A 15,321-nucleotide genomic window follows, 5' to 3' on the forward strand; every position below is an offset into this window, starting at 1 on the left:
AGCAGAACCTGGATGATATTTGATTTCGCAATCATAATCCTTCAGAAGATCCATCCAGCGTCTCTGTCGCATATTCAACTCTGCCTGAGTGAATAAATACTTCAAACTCTTGTGATCCGTGAATATCTCAAATTTCTTGCCATAAAGATAATGTCTCCAAATCTTGAGAGCAAATACAATGGCGGCTAACTCGAGATCATGTACTGGATAATTATTCTCATGTGTCTTCAACTGTCGAGAAGCATAGGCAATAACATGTCCATGCTGTGTCAGAACACATCCTAACCCCTGACCAAGGCATCAGTATAGACAACATAACCTCCTGATCCAGAAGGTAGAGCTAGCACAGGTGCAGTAGTAAGACGTCTACGCAGCTCGTGAAATGACTCCTCAAAATCCGAGGACCAAATGAAGGCAACATCTTTTCATGTAAGCTGTGTCAAAGGCCTGGCCAACTGTACAAAATTCTCGATGAACCGATGGTAATAACCCGCTAGACCCAAGAAACTACGAATCTCAGCAACCGTCGTCGGATGAGACCAGTTCAGCACTGCCTCTATCTTACTTGGATCAACAGATATTCCTTCATTAGAAATCACATGACCGAGAAACACTACCCGATCAAGCCAGAATTCACATTTGCTCAATTTCACATACAGCTGCTTATCTCGTAACGTCTGTAAAACAATTCTCAGATGTTGTGCATGCTCATCCTTGTCATGAGAATAGACAAGAATATCATCAATGAAGATGATGACAAATCTATCCAGATATTCTCGAAATATCTGATTCATCAGATTCATAAAGACTGTCGGTGCATTCGTCAAACCAAATGACATAACCAAAAATTCATAATGCCCGTATCTGGTCCTAAAAGCAGTCGTAGAAATATCTGAGTCTCGTACCCGCATCTGGTGGTATCCAGATCTCATATCTATCTTGGAGTAAGCAGAAGTACCATGTAATTGATCGAACAGATCATCAATTCGTGGCAAAGGATACTTATTCTTGACGGTGACACGATTAAGCTGCATGTAATCAATACATAATCGCATCGATCCATCCATCCTTCTTCTTAACAAACAAAACAGGTGCTCCCCACGGAGAAACACTCGGATGAATATATCCCTTATCAAGCAGATCCGCAACTGCTGTTTCAATTCCCTCATCTCTGACGGTGCTAGACGATAAGGTGCTCGGGATATAGGCGTAGTTTCTGGTACTAGATCAATACCAAATTCAACATCTCGAACCGGAGGAAAACTAGGAATCTCATCAGGGAATACATCAGAAAAGTCGCTGACAATCGGTAGCTGATCGATACCCGGACTACTCGTGGACATATCAACTGCATAAATGAGGTAGCCCTCCCCACCTGACTCCAAGACATGACATACCTTCAGAGCCGATACAAGTGGCATCAGAGGTCGCGCAACCTCACCATAAAAGTACCAGCTATCACCCTCATCCAGATGAAACTGTACCAGACGCTGATAACAATCCATAGTAGCGTGATGCAAAGTCAGCATATCTATTCCCAAAATACAATCAAAATCTGCCATCTCTAATATCATCAGATTAGCCGATAACACATTACCCTCAAACTCTAGAAGGCAACCCATCACTAGACGCTTAGTTACTACCTCCTGCTCCAGCGAAGTAGATACAACTAAATCCATATCTAATGATACATAAGGTAATCTATGTCTCTTAACAAAACAACTAGAAATAAAGGAATGCGATGCTCCAGTATCAATTAAGACAAGTGCAGGAATACCACATAACAGAAAGGTACCTGCCAACATGCGATCGCTTCCCTCCGTAGCCTGCTCCTGAGACAGAGCAAATACCTGCCCTTGAGTCTGTGGACGGTAACCAGAAGAACTCTATGGTGCTGGCTGCTGACGTGGAAAAGTAGAAGCCTGAGATCCAACCTGTGATCCCGATCAACTAGCAGAACTCATACGCTGAGGACAATCTCTCCGCAGATGTCCCTGCTCACCACAAATATAACAAGCACCAGTAGCCTTCCGACACAAAGCCGCAGGATGCTTCCCACCACAGTGGCTGCAAAATTCCTCCTTCTTCTTCTTCTTCTTCCCGAAACGGAAAGTACCTTGTGAACCACGAGAACCAGACGAAGTAGTAGTAGTAGAATAAGACATAGGTCCAGATTGCACAACAGATTGAGCCCTAGGCCAAAGAGATCCACTAGGCTGCCCTGGCATCATCAACACTGCCCGCCTATTGTTGTTCTCCACTTGACGGCAACAGTTCACCAAAGTATCATAAGATGTCGGATTATCACATACGACAACTTGTGAGTAGATATCTTGATTCAGGCCTTGCAAAAAGATATCATACTTGGATACATCACTGTCATTGATATGAGGACTAAAAGGTAGTAGATCAAGAAATCGTTGTTGATATTGATCAATAGTCATTGATCCTTGCCTCAGAGTCAGCAACTCCATAGATCGTGCCTGTCGAACAGCTGGAGGAAAATACAGTTTTTGAAACTGCTGACAAAAATCCCCCCAAGTCACCTGTCCTCTCTCAGTACGTGCCTGAGTAGCTTTGGCATCCCACCATAAGCGTGCTCGATCCTCTAGAACGAATTCTAGAACTTCCAGTTTCTGCTCCTCAGTGCAATCGAAAGCTCGAAATGCACTCTCGAGTTTAGACATCCAACCTCTTGCCTGTTCAGGATTCTAACCTCCCAACAAGGGTTTCGGTCCTACTTGCATGAACTTATTAATAGAGTAACGACGTCTACCCTCATGAGGATGATGTCGATCATCCTGATGGCGATGGTGACGATGATGATGACCACCTCCCTGTCCAACACTACCGTGACTCTCGTCAGCCATATCCTGAAAAGAATTGTACATTAAAATCCCAAATGCGCAATAATTACTTAAGACTAGAGTAAATCCCAATTACTAATTCCCAAAATCTATGCATGCTCTGATACCAAAAATTTAGTGACCCTGAATGGAATCACTTACTAACTGGCAACTAATAGCATGCATTAAACTTAATACAGAAAAATTCTTAATCATAGTAAAAACATGCGGAAATATAATCCATACTTTACATAACAGTTTAGTAAAACATATCCAAGCTTAAATCTGTAGTGATACAACCATATCGAAAAGCTTAAAATAAACTGTCTAAAACATTTATACAGCTAAACAAATCCTGCTGTATAAGATCCCCTGTAAAGCTCTGACTCCCTAGCCCTGCCTCGAGCTACCGGCTCCGTCCATCCTGCAAACTGCCCCAAGAAATAGGGTGTCCAAGATAATAACTAAGACGTGAGAGCTAACGCCCAGTACATAAACATGAGTACACATATATATATGATGCATGCAACATGATGACTGGTAAAGGGTCATCCAAAAAGTCATGCTCAGTACTGGCGCCACATGAGTGCTGCCACCGCACGGATCAACCTTTGGGTGCAACCACACTCGTCTAATACACCAGAGTAGTCAGACATACATGTCCCCGCCGTCGCGGTACTCTCAGTGACAGACTATCGAGTATAGAGCTGAGCGGCTATATAATCAGGTATAACAAGGTATAGGCTCAACGTGTATGTGCACATGATATATGAATATATAAAACGGTAAACATACATCATGCCACATAATAATGCCAAATAAATGCAACATATAAACATGTATACTCGCTGACAATCTCAGTCAATGTGTATGTACCTAACACCGAAGTCTGAACTAAGCTGGAAAAAGACAACCCCTAGTTGTCCTAGGTCAACTCCCGACCCGACCTGGTCTCAAGCCCGACCCGACCCGACATGGCCTCTTGGTCCGACCCCGAGCTCTTCCTTCTCGAGCTATTCCTTCTCGAATTCCCGAGCTACTCTTTCCCGAGCTCCCGAGCTACTCTTTTCCGAGTAAAGATATGAAGTGAGATGGAAGTGATGTGAAAAATAACTGAATCCCCAGCTCCTATTTATAGACAAATATTTGGGGTGATCGGGATTCTTGAGCTGACGTCGAGACGTCCGAGCTCCTATAAGCACGCCACGTATCAGATGCTTGAGCTGAGTCACTACCATTATTGACAGCTCATGCTTAGGCGCCAACTGTCATTCATGCAAGCGTCCACACACCTACCTGCCTGTCCTGGAGGGTTCAGGCTTATACATTCTCTGATTTTGATTAAGTGTTCATTCCCGACCTGAACACAATGTGCCCTTCCCTTGACCAAACACTACCTTGGCCTTGCACTTCACTTTTCTGAGCACCCTAGGACCCGACCCGAGCCATGCTTTTCCTTTATCGAGCCCCTTGTGTCCGAACCCTCCCTTGGTTCACCATGACCGACCCGAGCCCCAAGGAAACATCCGAGCTCAAACCAAGCTCCATGCCTAAGCTAAATCCACCTCCACGCCCGAGCCCTAACTCAATGCCCGAGCCCTAGTGCCATGCCCGAGCCCGAGCCCGAGCCCTAGCCAAAGCCACACACACATGGACAAGCTCTTGATGCTCAACCATGTCCGACCCGAGCCACTCATGACCGACCCGAGCCCATGGTCAAATCCATCAAACCCTAGCTCATTCTCATACCATGTGTTCTTGATCTTGACTTGTTTAATTAGTAACCATTAATCATGTTTAACATATTATTATCTTAAAATGAAATCTGAGTTGCTACATTATTGAACATATATCTTTTTAAATATATATATATATATAGATAAATCATTGCAAATTTTATATGGTACAAAAACTATTATTAGACTATATCGCCCATCAATTTTGTGATGGAGCTGTCAAAAAGGGCCAACAAGGCGAGTCAACCATTAACCGACCAAAACTCACCAATTGAACAGTTTAAGAAATTGTCAACCCAGCTCATCTATTTGGAAAGGCAAGCCAAGCCAACCTAACAATTTTTAGTTATATTTGATGAGTTGGGTCGGGCTGACCCACAACTCACCAATTGACGGGCAGACCGATCCAACTGATCAATTAACGGATAAATATTCGTGAAATCGTCTTACATGATGCCTATTATAACATTTGAAGTACATCTCTTACGAGACGAGTCAATTTTACTCATATTTTCATAAAAAGTAGTACTCTTTTATAGAAAATATTAAGATTTTATAAATGATCTAAATAATATATTCGTCTAACAAAATTGATTTATATCAAAATTTCATAGAAGGAGTCGTACAAATGTTATTCACTCACCACCAACTATACGGCTGGAAAATTTTGTTGATTAGCCCAATATCGAACTAGCCCACATTTAGTGGGCTTTTTCCCTAGCTTGGTCATGCGTTTACGTCAAATCGGTGATTGTCCCATTCCCAAAAAACCGAGAGATCGGAGACGAAACTAGAAATTTGAGTCGAGAGGGGCTAAGTTTTATATTAAAATATGTATCAATAAAAAATAAAAGGGATTATCCCATATATATTTTATTATTAGACTCTTAAATTTTTTTTATGATTCTTGAATGCCACTAACACTAGCTAAACAAATGTGGAGAATTCTAAGAAATTCGGAATCTCTTGTCAGTCGGGTTTTGAAAGGCAGATATTTTAAACATGTTTCGGTGTTGATAGTGGGATTGGGTAGTAATCCATCATTTATTTGGTGTTCACTTATATGAAGTCGTGAACTGTTGGATAAAGGGATGATGTGGAGAATTGGTGATGGGAAGTCTGTTAATTCTTTTTCGAATAATTGGATACCGAGCATGAAGTCACTGGTGGAACAGCTGAGTCCATGGGAGAATGAGAGCACAGTCAGTGGACTGATTAAAGATGGAGGTTGGGATGAAGATCTAATTCATAGTCGCTTTAACTCTTATGTAGCAGGGGAAATTTTGAATATTCCTTTACAGAGGGTTGTTACAGAAGATGTTCAGTTTTGGCTATTTGATTCTAAATGTAGATATTCTGTTAGGGATGTGTGTCGTTTACAGAGGGGTTTTTTTTGCACCACATGACAACCAGTCACATTTTCCTTATGAGAAATGGTGGGCGTTTTTATGGAGACTTTCATTACCTCATAAGATCCGTTTGTTTTGGTGGAGTATATCACATGATAGTATTCCGACTAATCTGAATTTAACTCGTCATCATGTCTCGGTTTCTACAGTTTGTGAGTTATGTGGTTTTTATGCCGATTCAACTTGCCATGCCCTATTTTTCTGTCCAGCGATTAAAAAATGGTGGAATAAGACACCTTTTGTTTGCACGATGAAGATGCCTTATAAAGCTAGTACCATGGAGTTCTGCTTCTGGATGCAATCTCACTTGTCTAAATCGGAGTTCGAGGAATTTGCGATCCATTCCTGGGCAATTTGGAAAAAAAAAATGAATTTTACTCATGGTGATAGAGCAAAGCCGTTGATTGAGCAGATATCTTGGAGTTCATCTTTTCTTTCTAATTTTCGAGAAGCTTGTGCATCAAAGAGCCTTTCTGATGTGAGTAATAGAAGAGGGTTGGAGAAAGTGTGGAAGCCGTCGGATTTAGGTTGCCTTAAACTTAATGTTGATGCATCTGTTAATACAAATTCAAACAAATTTAGTGTGGGTGGCGTGGTTCACGATAATCAAGGAAGACTGCTGTTAGCGTTTGGAAAACAGATCAACCAACCGATATCAGTAGTTCATGGGGAGTTGTTGGCTATTCAAGATGGGTTGAACTTGCTTTATGAGCATAATTTCATAAATGTGCACGTTGTATCAAATTCTCTCTTGTCAGTGCAAACAGTCACGGCTGAGCAGGAGCATCTTGGATACGAAGGAATTTGCGTGAAAGATATTGGCCAAAGATTGAAACAACTGGTGGCTTCTAAGTTCTATCATGTTTCTAGATCGGCTAATCGAGTAGCTCATGTCATTGCTAGTTTTGCTTCTTTTTCTCCTTCACCGTTTATTTGGTTGAATGGAGCTTTTCCTTCTTGGTTGGTTCGACTTGTATTATCTTGGAAAACGGTGTTCAGATCAATTAGAATTGATACCCGGTGCAGCGGAAGTTTAAAAAATTTATTTTATTAATATGGAACGATTCCATATCTGGGTATCAAAACTTTACGATTAAATTTGTGTAAGTAAAACAAATAATCACTATTAAATATTTTACCTTTGTCAAGCAAAAGCTTGATTGTGGACTCCAACAGAATTTAATCTGCACTTCTTGTAAATCCCGGGAACTGATGGCGTCACGATCTTTCTCCGGAATTAGGTCCACGAATGGAAAACAGAAACCCTCTGATTGACTGCACTAGAAATCAATCAGAAGTTTGCGTAGAGAATAAACAGATATGATCTGTTAATTCAGAATTGTAATTTTTCACAAAAATCACAAGACTGAATTTTCTCCGAAAAGGGACAAGGATTTTCGAAAAACCCTTAGAAAATAATATGTGTGTTTTCGAAAATTTGTTGAATGAATTGCATGTAATTTTCGAACCCTGCACATATATTTATAGATAATTTCTAGTTATAATTGTATCAGGACTCTAACTCCTTAAAGCCCACAATCCATAATTTAAGCCCAACAAGCCAAGTCTGTTGTTATAGAAATTAATATAAAATTCATCGTGACTCCGATTGATAAACTGATTTCACCAATGTGCACAGAAACCATTTCTGCATCTTTTAGAGTCAAGATAATTTTTCTGAATCCGAATTCAGTGATTTCCAAAAATGCCCATCCCTATGTCATTTTAGGAAATCCCACTCCCTTTAGTTAAGAAGTCCAACTTCTCTTTCATTAAATTTAACTCTTTAAATTTAACTATCTCTACAGGGTTTTAGTAATCCATTACTTGTGTAACCCTCAATGGTTCAGGAATACAGCTAGCCGTGGGCTCACAACTCCTTGTGACTCGGAACAACAATTTCCGACTTACCCATCGAATCATGGTAAGAGCGCCTAGCAACATCGCCCCATGATTCCCTAGGTATTACTGATAGTGCCTGCAAGAACCAGTAGATTTTGGTTAGCGTACAGTACGGTCCCTTCATCCATATATCCCGATCGAATCAACAACCATTGGTGCATCGAGAGTCGTTCGAGATTCGATAACTATGCATAACATCTTGGAGATCAAATAGTGACATCGCATGTGTTACTAGGATAACCCATTAACCTAAAACACATCATGTACTCTGGCCAGAGATTCGTCACACTAATATCTTCTCAGATCGCATAGGATATCCGCACTCGCAAGTATGTGGTGAATCCTTAACAACAAAGCATCGACTCCTATATGTGTCGTAACTGTACCCAATCCCGACACCTGATGACCCCAATAGAGTCGGTAAACGAGTCAAAGTACAGTACTAGCATATAGAGTCTCAATGATGTTTCAAGTAATAAGGACTAATGGTGTACAACCAAAACCGCGGACTTTATCCACTCGATAAGTGATAACCACTTGGAAAGTCCGAATAGGGTAGTTCGATCATTCATCATATGAATATCCATTTGCATGCTTTGAACATCTCTATGTTCCATACCAATGAAACGTGGTACTCGGCATCGCAAATGTTAGTCTCAATCTCGAGCGATCCTTATCCTTATTTGCGGACTGCTCAATTGACTAGGAACTGTTTAGAATATACAGTGACTATAAGATGTGTTTCATAATAGCCATCCCCATGTGCTACCACATCTTACATACACTATAGTATATTCAAGGTCTTTATCAAAACAACAATAGTATATCATAATATAACGATATGAAGAAAGATAAAGTCAATGCCATTATAAAAGTGTAAATTATATTAAACAAAAGATTGTTTTACATAGAGTCATAAAAACTCTTAGCCACAAGTTGGCTAACCGGGCACCCACTCTTTCATATTAGACAATTACCCTCAATAAATTTACAAGTTTACCAGTTAAAAAAAATATTTAGATTTCTTTAACAGACATTTATTTAAAGGTTTGATGAAATAAATATATTATTATTTATTTTTTTTAAAATATGTTGAAAAATTTATCTTATTTATAATATTTTCATAAATTTGGTGTAGTTTTTTATGCTAATATCACAAGATTATAATCTCTTCTAATTTATCCATTAGTTCATAACTAATTTTTTTATGGGCTAGCAAACATCATTTCATAATCCATAATAATATATAACATATATAACTTAACCCAAGCAAGTGGGCTAAAGCCAAGGCTAGCCCACTACTATGGTCCGTCTCTGCTTCGGAGAGATGCAACCGCAGAGCCTTCAAATTCATCACCGGCTTTGATTGTTGGCGGACCCAACGCTTTCCAGATTATGATTATGATTATGATTTCACTTCAATGAAGATTTGAGTTGTTGAAAATGAGATCAAGCGGAAGGTGGTGGTTTTGGTAGCAATAGACAAGGAAGGATATCTATCGGTGGCGTCTCATTCGAGGAATCACTATTGCAATCCGGAAATATATATATTCAGTTGAAATGACTTTGTTGCTCTGCATTCATTCCTGCTAGGATTGAGGTTCTTACTTTTGGGTGAGAGTGATTTTCTTTCGTTTTTCTGTTTCGAAGCTGGTGGGAAATGGACGGAGACTTGAATTCTAGGGCCACCGACGGAAGCCGATTGGGTATGAGCGGCGTTCCAAGGAATCAGGATGCGGAGTCTTTGTTCCGGACGAAACCCATCTCAGAAATCCGAAATGTTGAGGCAGCCACTAGGAAACAGATCCAGGACAAACGCGAGGAGCTCCGTCAACTGGTCGGGAATCGCTACCGTGATCTTATTGACTCTGCCGATTCCATACTCCTTATGAAGTCATCCTGCGAGTCCATCACCGCCAACATATCTGCCATACACAATGCTGTCCTCCACTCTCTCTCTTCCCCTTCAGATTCTCCCAAGTTGCCTTTTGTCTCTTTTAACCCCGCCGGAGCTCCTATTTATGGAATCGCCTGCCGCGTCAAGTACCTGGTTGACACCCCGGAAAACATTTGGGGCTGCCTCGACGAGTCCATGTTCCTTGAATCATCTGCCCGTTACATTCGCGCCAAGCACGCTCATTTCAACTTGCTCAACTTAAAGGAAAACAGGAGTGTTCTCTCCAATTTCCCCTTGCTGCAGCACCAGTGGCAAATAGTGGAAGGCTTCAAAAGTCAGATCTCGCAGAGGAGTCGCGAGAGATTGTTTGATCAAACCCTTAGTTTTGGAATCAAAGCTTATGCAGATGCATTGGCAGCGGTTGCGATCATTGATGAACTAGAACCGGTACAAGTTTTGACTCTATTTTTAGATTCACGAAAATCATGTTTGTTCCAAAAGCTGAGTGCGTGTTGTCATAATCTCAATGCTGATAGCTCTGATGTAATATCAGTGTTCTGTGATGTTTTGAAGATAATTCAAGTTAGTGTAGGTCAAGTGGGAGAGTTATTCTTGCAAGTTTTGAATGACATGCCTTTGTTCTATAAGACCATTTTGGATTCCCCTCCTGCTTCTCAATTGTTCGGGGGAATACCGGACCCTGATGAGGAAGTGAGGCTTTGGAATTCATTCAGGGATAAGTTGGAGACTGATATGGTATTGCTAGGTGGGAATTTTATTTCGAAGACTTGTTCTGATTGGTTGAGGAATTGCGGTAAGGAGATCATGAGTAAGATTAATGGAAGATACTTGATTGATGTCATAGGCAGTGGGTATGAGCTTTCTTTGGCAGAGAAGTTGATAAGGGAGACTATGGATAGCAAACAGGTTTTGGAAGGCAGTTTAGAGTGGCTAAAGAGTGTTTTTGGTTCTGAGATTGAGTTACCATGGAAAAGAACCCGTGAGCTTGTCTTAGGTGAAGACTCAGACTTATGGGATGATATATTTGAAGATGCTTTTGTTCAAAGGATGAAAACTATTATCGCCACCAAGTTCGATGAATTAAGCGACGTCGATGTAGCAAAGTCAGTTCAGTCCATTGTGCAATCTCCTGGCGATCACACTGATTCTGAGGCTTATATCAACGGATATCGTAACTGTGGTGGAGTTTGGTTCATGACGTCTGATGGTAAAAAGCCAAGTTTTATTCCTAGTTCAAAATCACAGCATTTCCAAGAAAATGATTTTTATAGATGTCTCAGTTCTTATTTTGGCCCTGAAGTCAACCGAATCAAAGATACTGTGGATGGTCGCTGTCAGAGTGTTCTTGAAGATCTCCTCGGTTTCTTGGATAGTCCAAAGGCATCAAGTAGGTTAAAAGATTTGGTACCACATGTGCAAAATAAGTGTTTTGATAGTCTATCAGCAATATTAGCACAGCTTAAGAAGGAGCTGGATCTGCTATACCATATCCTAAAAGACAAAAGTGAGGATGATCAATCTGTGCTGTCACCTACAGTACATGTCGAGAGATCATTATTTATCGGGCGACTAAGCTTTGCATTTCAGAAGCACTCTAAACACATCCCTGTGGTCCTCGGTTCACCTCGGTCATGGACGAATGAATTTATGACTGACATCGCTACTCCATCCGTAAATGCACTTAAGCATACTAGAGCAACCGTTGACTCACCAAAGATTGATAGTCCTCGGAAATGGATGCTTGATCCAAATAGAAAACATGCTTCTCTCGCAACTGCTGCTTTATTTGGACTAGATGACAGGTTGAGCCCACAACTTGAAGAATTCAGGCAAACAAACCAAGACCTTTGTGTTAAAGCGTACAATTTGTGGATATCATGGGCTTCTGATGAACTATCAAACATTTTTGCTCGGAATCTCAAACAGGACGATGCCTTGACATCAAGTGCTCCAGTCAGAGTAAGCGTGTTTTCCCTGGAAACCTATTCTATTGTCTGCACACCCCTCCACACTTTATTCTTGTTGCTTTTATTATGGAGTGCTTATTGCATAGTTATGGGTTCCCTTGTTTCCCATAGAGCACTTGTATGCGTTCCAGACTTCCAGTTCAATCATTTCTGCTTCTTTCTTTTTTCTTTTTATTATGGCCAAGTTTCATGAGTTGAATGAGAAAGTGCTTCTTTATTTAGATAGATTTAAGACAGTACCGAAGAGATCTGACGTTTTTCTCCAATAATTATTTGGTAGGGTTGGGAGGAGACAGTAGTCAAGCAGCAAGAGCAGTCAAGTGAAGGCCAGTCAGAGATGAAGATATTTCTTCCCTCTATGCCTTCTCTATATGTGACCTCATTTTTATTTTATGCATGTGAAGAAGTTCATCGTGTTGGTGGACATGTTCTTGAAAAGCAAGTTTTGCAGAATTTCGCATCCAGGTTATTGGATAAGGTATGCAGTTGTCCTTTTATTGTTTCATATTTCATCTCCTATGACAGTGGCTATAAACTACCTTACAATTTCATAATTGGTGCATTTACCTTTGGTAAGAATTCTGATGAACTTTGCTGGAGGTTCTCTGCATATTGTCCTGACTTTGGCTGATGGTAAGCTAATGTATCTAGAGGGAACTGGATTTAGAATTTAATTAAATTTTATCCGTGGAGAAATAAATGGATTTTAAAATTTTGGGATTGCAATGGAAATACTTTTTCTAGATTAGTATTTTTCTTGGTATGCATGAATCTAACTAGTGTTTTGCTTTCCTAGGTTATTGGAATTTATGAAGATTTCCTGCCTCTTGATGCTAGTGGATCTCAAGTTTCGGAGAAAGGGATTTTGCAAGTTCTATTTGATTTGAAATTTATTGCCGACTTTTTATCTGGATGTGATTTTCTTGCAAATGAGGATTCATCTAAAATTTCAAGGGTTATATCTCCTTTTAGAAGGAAGCAGGAAACTCAAACTAAGTTAGTTATAAGCGAGCGTGTGAATCACTTGGTGAATCGTATTTCACAAAGACTGGATCCCATAGACTGGCTCACGTGAGTTCTTGGAAGTGCTTTTTGTTCTGAAAGTGTTTTGTTCATTAAAAACTTGACCTTGCACGACCAATGATGAAGTTTTTGTCTGAAACTGCCCTGTATAATTTAGCTGTCTAAATTTCTTTCATTAGTAATTTAGTAGGGCAAAGTTTTTCATTAGAAACTTTTCATTCATACTGTGCAACACATTTGTTGTATTTTTTCTGCTGCTCTTAACTAGTATGTAAGCTTAAGGATAAACTGCAAAGATGATTCACTTACATCCGCAAATGTGTGGAGAGTTTGATATTTTATTTATTTGTTTTTCTTGTCGACTGCTAATGGTTACAATATGAATTGATATATATGAACAAATCATAGACTAAAGCAGTGGTGACATATTTAGGAGTCCAATATTTCTTTGTTTTATTTAACCTGAATATATATGCAGCTCTAAATAAGCAGGTTACATTAGCTTTGGAGTGGTCACCATTTTGGATATGTTTTATACATGTTATTTATTTGTCTCTTCCATCTTGAATATTTTATGCTGCTAAAAATATGCTGTGCCGTGGTTTAATCTCCATTTCTGATTCATTTTTACACATCTAAGGTATGAGCCATATCTTTGGGAGAACAAGAGGCAGGCATACCTGAGACATGCTGTCGTCTTTGGGTTTTTTGTGCAACTTAATCGAATTCATGTGGACACTGTGCAGAAACTTCCCTCTAATTCCGAATCAAATCTAATGCGCTGCTCAACAGTACCTCGTTTCAAGTATCTTCCCATCAGGTAAGCACCAGAGGAAAAAGCAGTTGCTCTTATGTTGCTTGTTAGTGTGTTTTCATCAACCTTGAGTAGGCTGGACATAATTTTTTACTGAATCTTATATTGATTTTATCATAATTTGCTTGACATGTTCAGCTTGGCTTCATTTAAAATACTTGTCTTGTTGCATTGTGAATGTCTCACAAGCTTTGTATTTTTTCTCCAGTGCTCCAGCATTGTCCACAAAGAATGCTGACAGGGCATCTGTATCAACATCTCTGGATGATGTTTACTCCAGAAATTCTTGGAGAAGTTACAAAAACGATGAAACATCTCGAAATAACGATGACGAGAACTCGAGTTTAGGGGTGGCTGCACCGTTTTTAAAGTCTTTCATGCAGGTAATAATTTATATTCCTTGGCGTTTTTATGTACGCATTCATATTCTGTTCTAGGAAGCTTACACTGGTACACTTAGCAGTCTTAGTTTTTGCTGCTATGCTTCTGTCAGATTATAAAAGATGGTGTTGGATTTTGTATGCTTCAAACTTTAAGGAGGAATTGAGAACACAGAGTAAGGATTAGCGGTTGATGACTGTATAGAATGACGGACAATTGGTGCCTAAATTTAAGATTTATATGAATTCATTCTGTGCAGTACGACAAACTTTTCTTAATTGGGTTTGTAAAACGAACTTAAATTTTTTTGTTCCGCACTTGTTTGAGGCAACATAGTCTACTTACGCTGAAATTCTGCATTTATTCAAATACCTCGGACACACACAGAAGCTGCATGTATACAAATACCCCACACACTTGCACAGAAGCCACATAAGATGTGACAGGAACACTACTGTTGAGTTTATCTTTGATTATATGCCATACTCATGCCTCACAAAATTTGTTGCTATGATCTTTTTTTCTTGATATATTACATCGTGTAGTACGATCACCGGTTAGAAATCTGATTTCGCGTTGGCTTGTCGCTGTCTGGTTCTTTTTTATGATATGCAGTCGTGCATTAGGTATAAGACTTTGTGCCCTTGATTATATTTTCAGGTCGGTAGCAGATTCGGGGAGAGCACGCTGAAGTTGGGATCCATGCTAACGGATGGGCAAGTCGGCAGGTTTGGTGACATATTACCTTCACAAGCTGCTGGACTACTTTCATCATTCACTACTTCAAGATTAGATTCTCCTTAAAACAACGATAATTTTTCATATCTTTAATAGTTCCCGTGTCGCATTTTTCGGAGATTAGCCATGGGATGTAGAAGGGGGAAGTATATGTTTGATACCGTAAAAAATTTACATGTACTGAGAGAATTCCTTTTCACGCACTTGAGAGGATACACCACAACAGGGAAAAGTTATGAGACGTATTTGTTGCTTGATGGTTCTCCAAGAGTTCTTTTTATGCTTTGTAATTAAAGTAAATCACATCTATTTAATTCATTACGTTTGTTCGAACTCGTTACCGAATGCTGATTATTTAAATTTAGATATATGTTTCATCTCCTCTGGGTTCGAATCTGAGTCACGCAGCCACCAAATTGAATAATATGGATAAACACCCCTTGAAAAAAAATAATAAATATAAGAAAATTAAAAGAAATATGATATATATATATATATATGCTATAATGAAAGTAATTAACCAAATCGAACAGAATAAATAAAAAAAAATCGTTAATTTTGAATCAATTATAAAAATCAGTCCTTTG

General features: G+C 39.6%; 2 protein-coding genes across 2 annotated transcripts; both read left to right on the top strand.

Annotated features, from left to right (window-relative positions):
• The first annotated feature begins 5,676 nt into the window (after positions 1–5,676).
• On the top strand, positions 5,677–9,511 carry LOC140877847 (uncharacterized). The gene is made up of 3 exons (XM_073281437.1): positions 5,677–5,929; positions 6,201–6,951; positions 9,487–9,511. Exons 1-3 carry the CDS (start codon positions 5,677–5,679, stop codon positions 9,509–9,511), a joined length of 1,029 nt encoding a protein of 342 aa, XP_073137538.1.
• On the top strand, positions 9,183–15,067 carry LOC140879682 (conserved oligomeric Golgi complex subunit 1). Its single transcript, XM_073283505.1, has 6 exons — positions 9,183–11,770; positions 12,059–12,256; positions 12,575–12,849; positions 13,442–13,621; positions 13,824–13,998; positions 14,657–15,067. The coding sequence occupies exons 1-6, from the start codon at positions 9,554–9,556 to the stop codon at positions 14,798–14,800; spliced, it is 3,189 nt and encodes a 1,062-aa protein (XP_073139606.1). The 5' UTR covers positions 9,183–9,553; the 3' UTR covers positions 14,801–15,067.
• Positions 15,068–15,321: the final 254 nt, after the last annotated feature.

This window comes from Henckelia pumila, chromosome 2, assembly GCF_033568475.1.
Source record: "Henckelia pumila isolate YLH828 chromosome 2, ASM3356847v2, whole genome shotgun sequence".
Lineage (NCBI taxonomy): Eukaryota > Viridiplantae > Streptophyta > Magnoliopsida > Lamiales > Gesneriaceae > Henckelia > Henckelia pumila.

Excerpts from the sequence above, each read along its gene's own strand:
- LOC140877847 (XM_073281437.1), top strand. The coding sequence starts at position 5,677 with ATGTGGAGAATTGGTGATGGGAAGTCTGTTAATTCTTTTTCGAATAAT. Across the intron at positions 5,930-6,200 it reads TTGGCTATTTGATTCTAAAT|CGATTAAAAAATGGTGGAAT; the intron begins GTAGATATTCTG and ends TTTTCTGTCCAG. Across the intron at positions 6,952-9,486 it reads AATGGAGCTTTTCCTTCTTG|GATTGAGGTTCTTACTTTTG; the intron begins GTTGGTTCGACT and ends CATTCCTGCTAG.
- LOC140879682 (XM_073283505.1), top strand. The coding sequence starts at position 9,554 with ATGGACGGAGACTTGAATTCTAGGGCCACCGACGGAAGCCGATTGGGT. Across the intron at positions 12,257-12,574 it reads CATCCAGGTTATTGGATAAG|GTTATTGGAATTTATGAAGA; the intron begins GTATGCAGTTGT and ends TTGCTTTCCTAG. Across the intron at positions 13,999-14,656 it reads TTTTAAAGTCTTTCATGCAG|GTCGGTAGCAGATTCGGGGA; the intron begins GTAATAATTTAT and ends TTATATTTTCAG.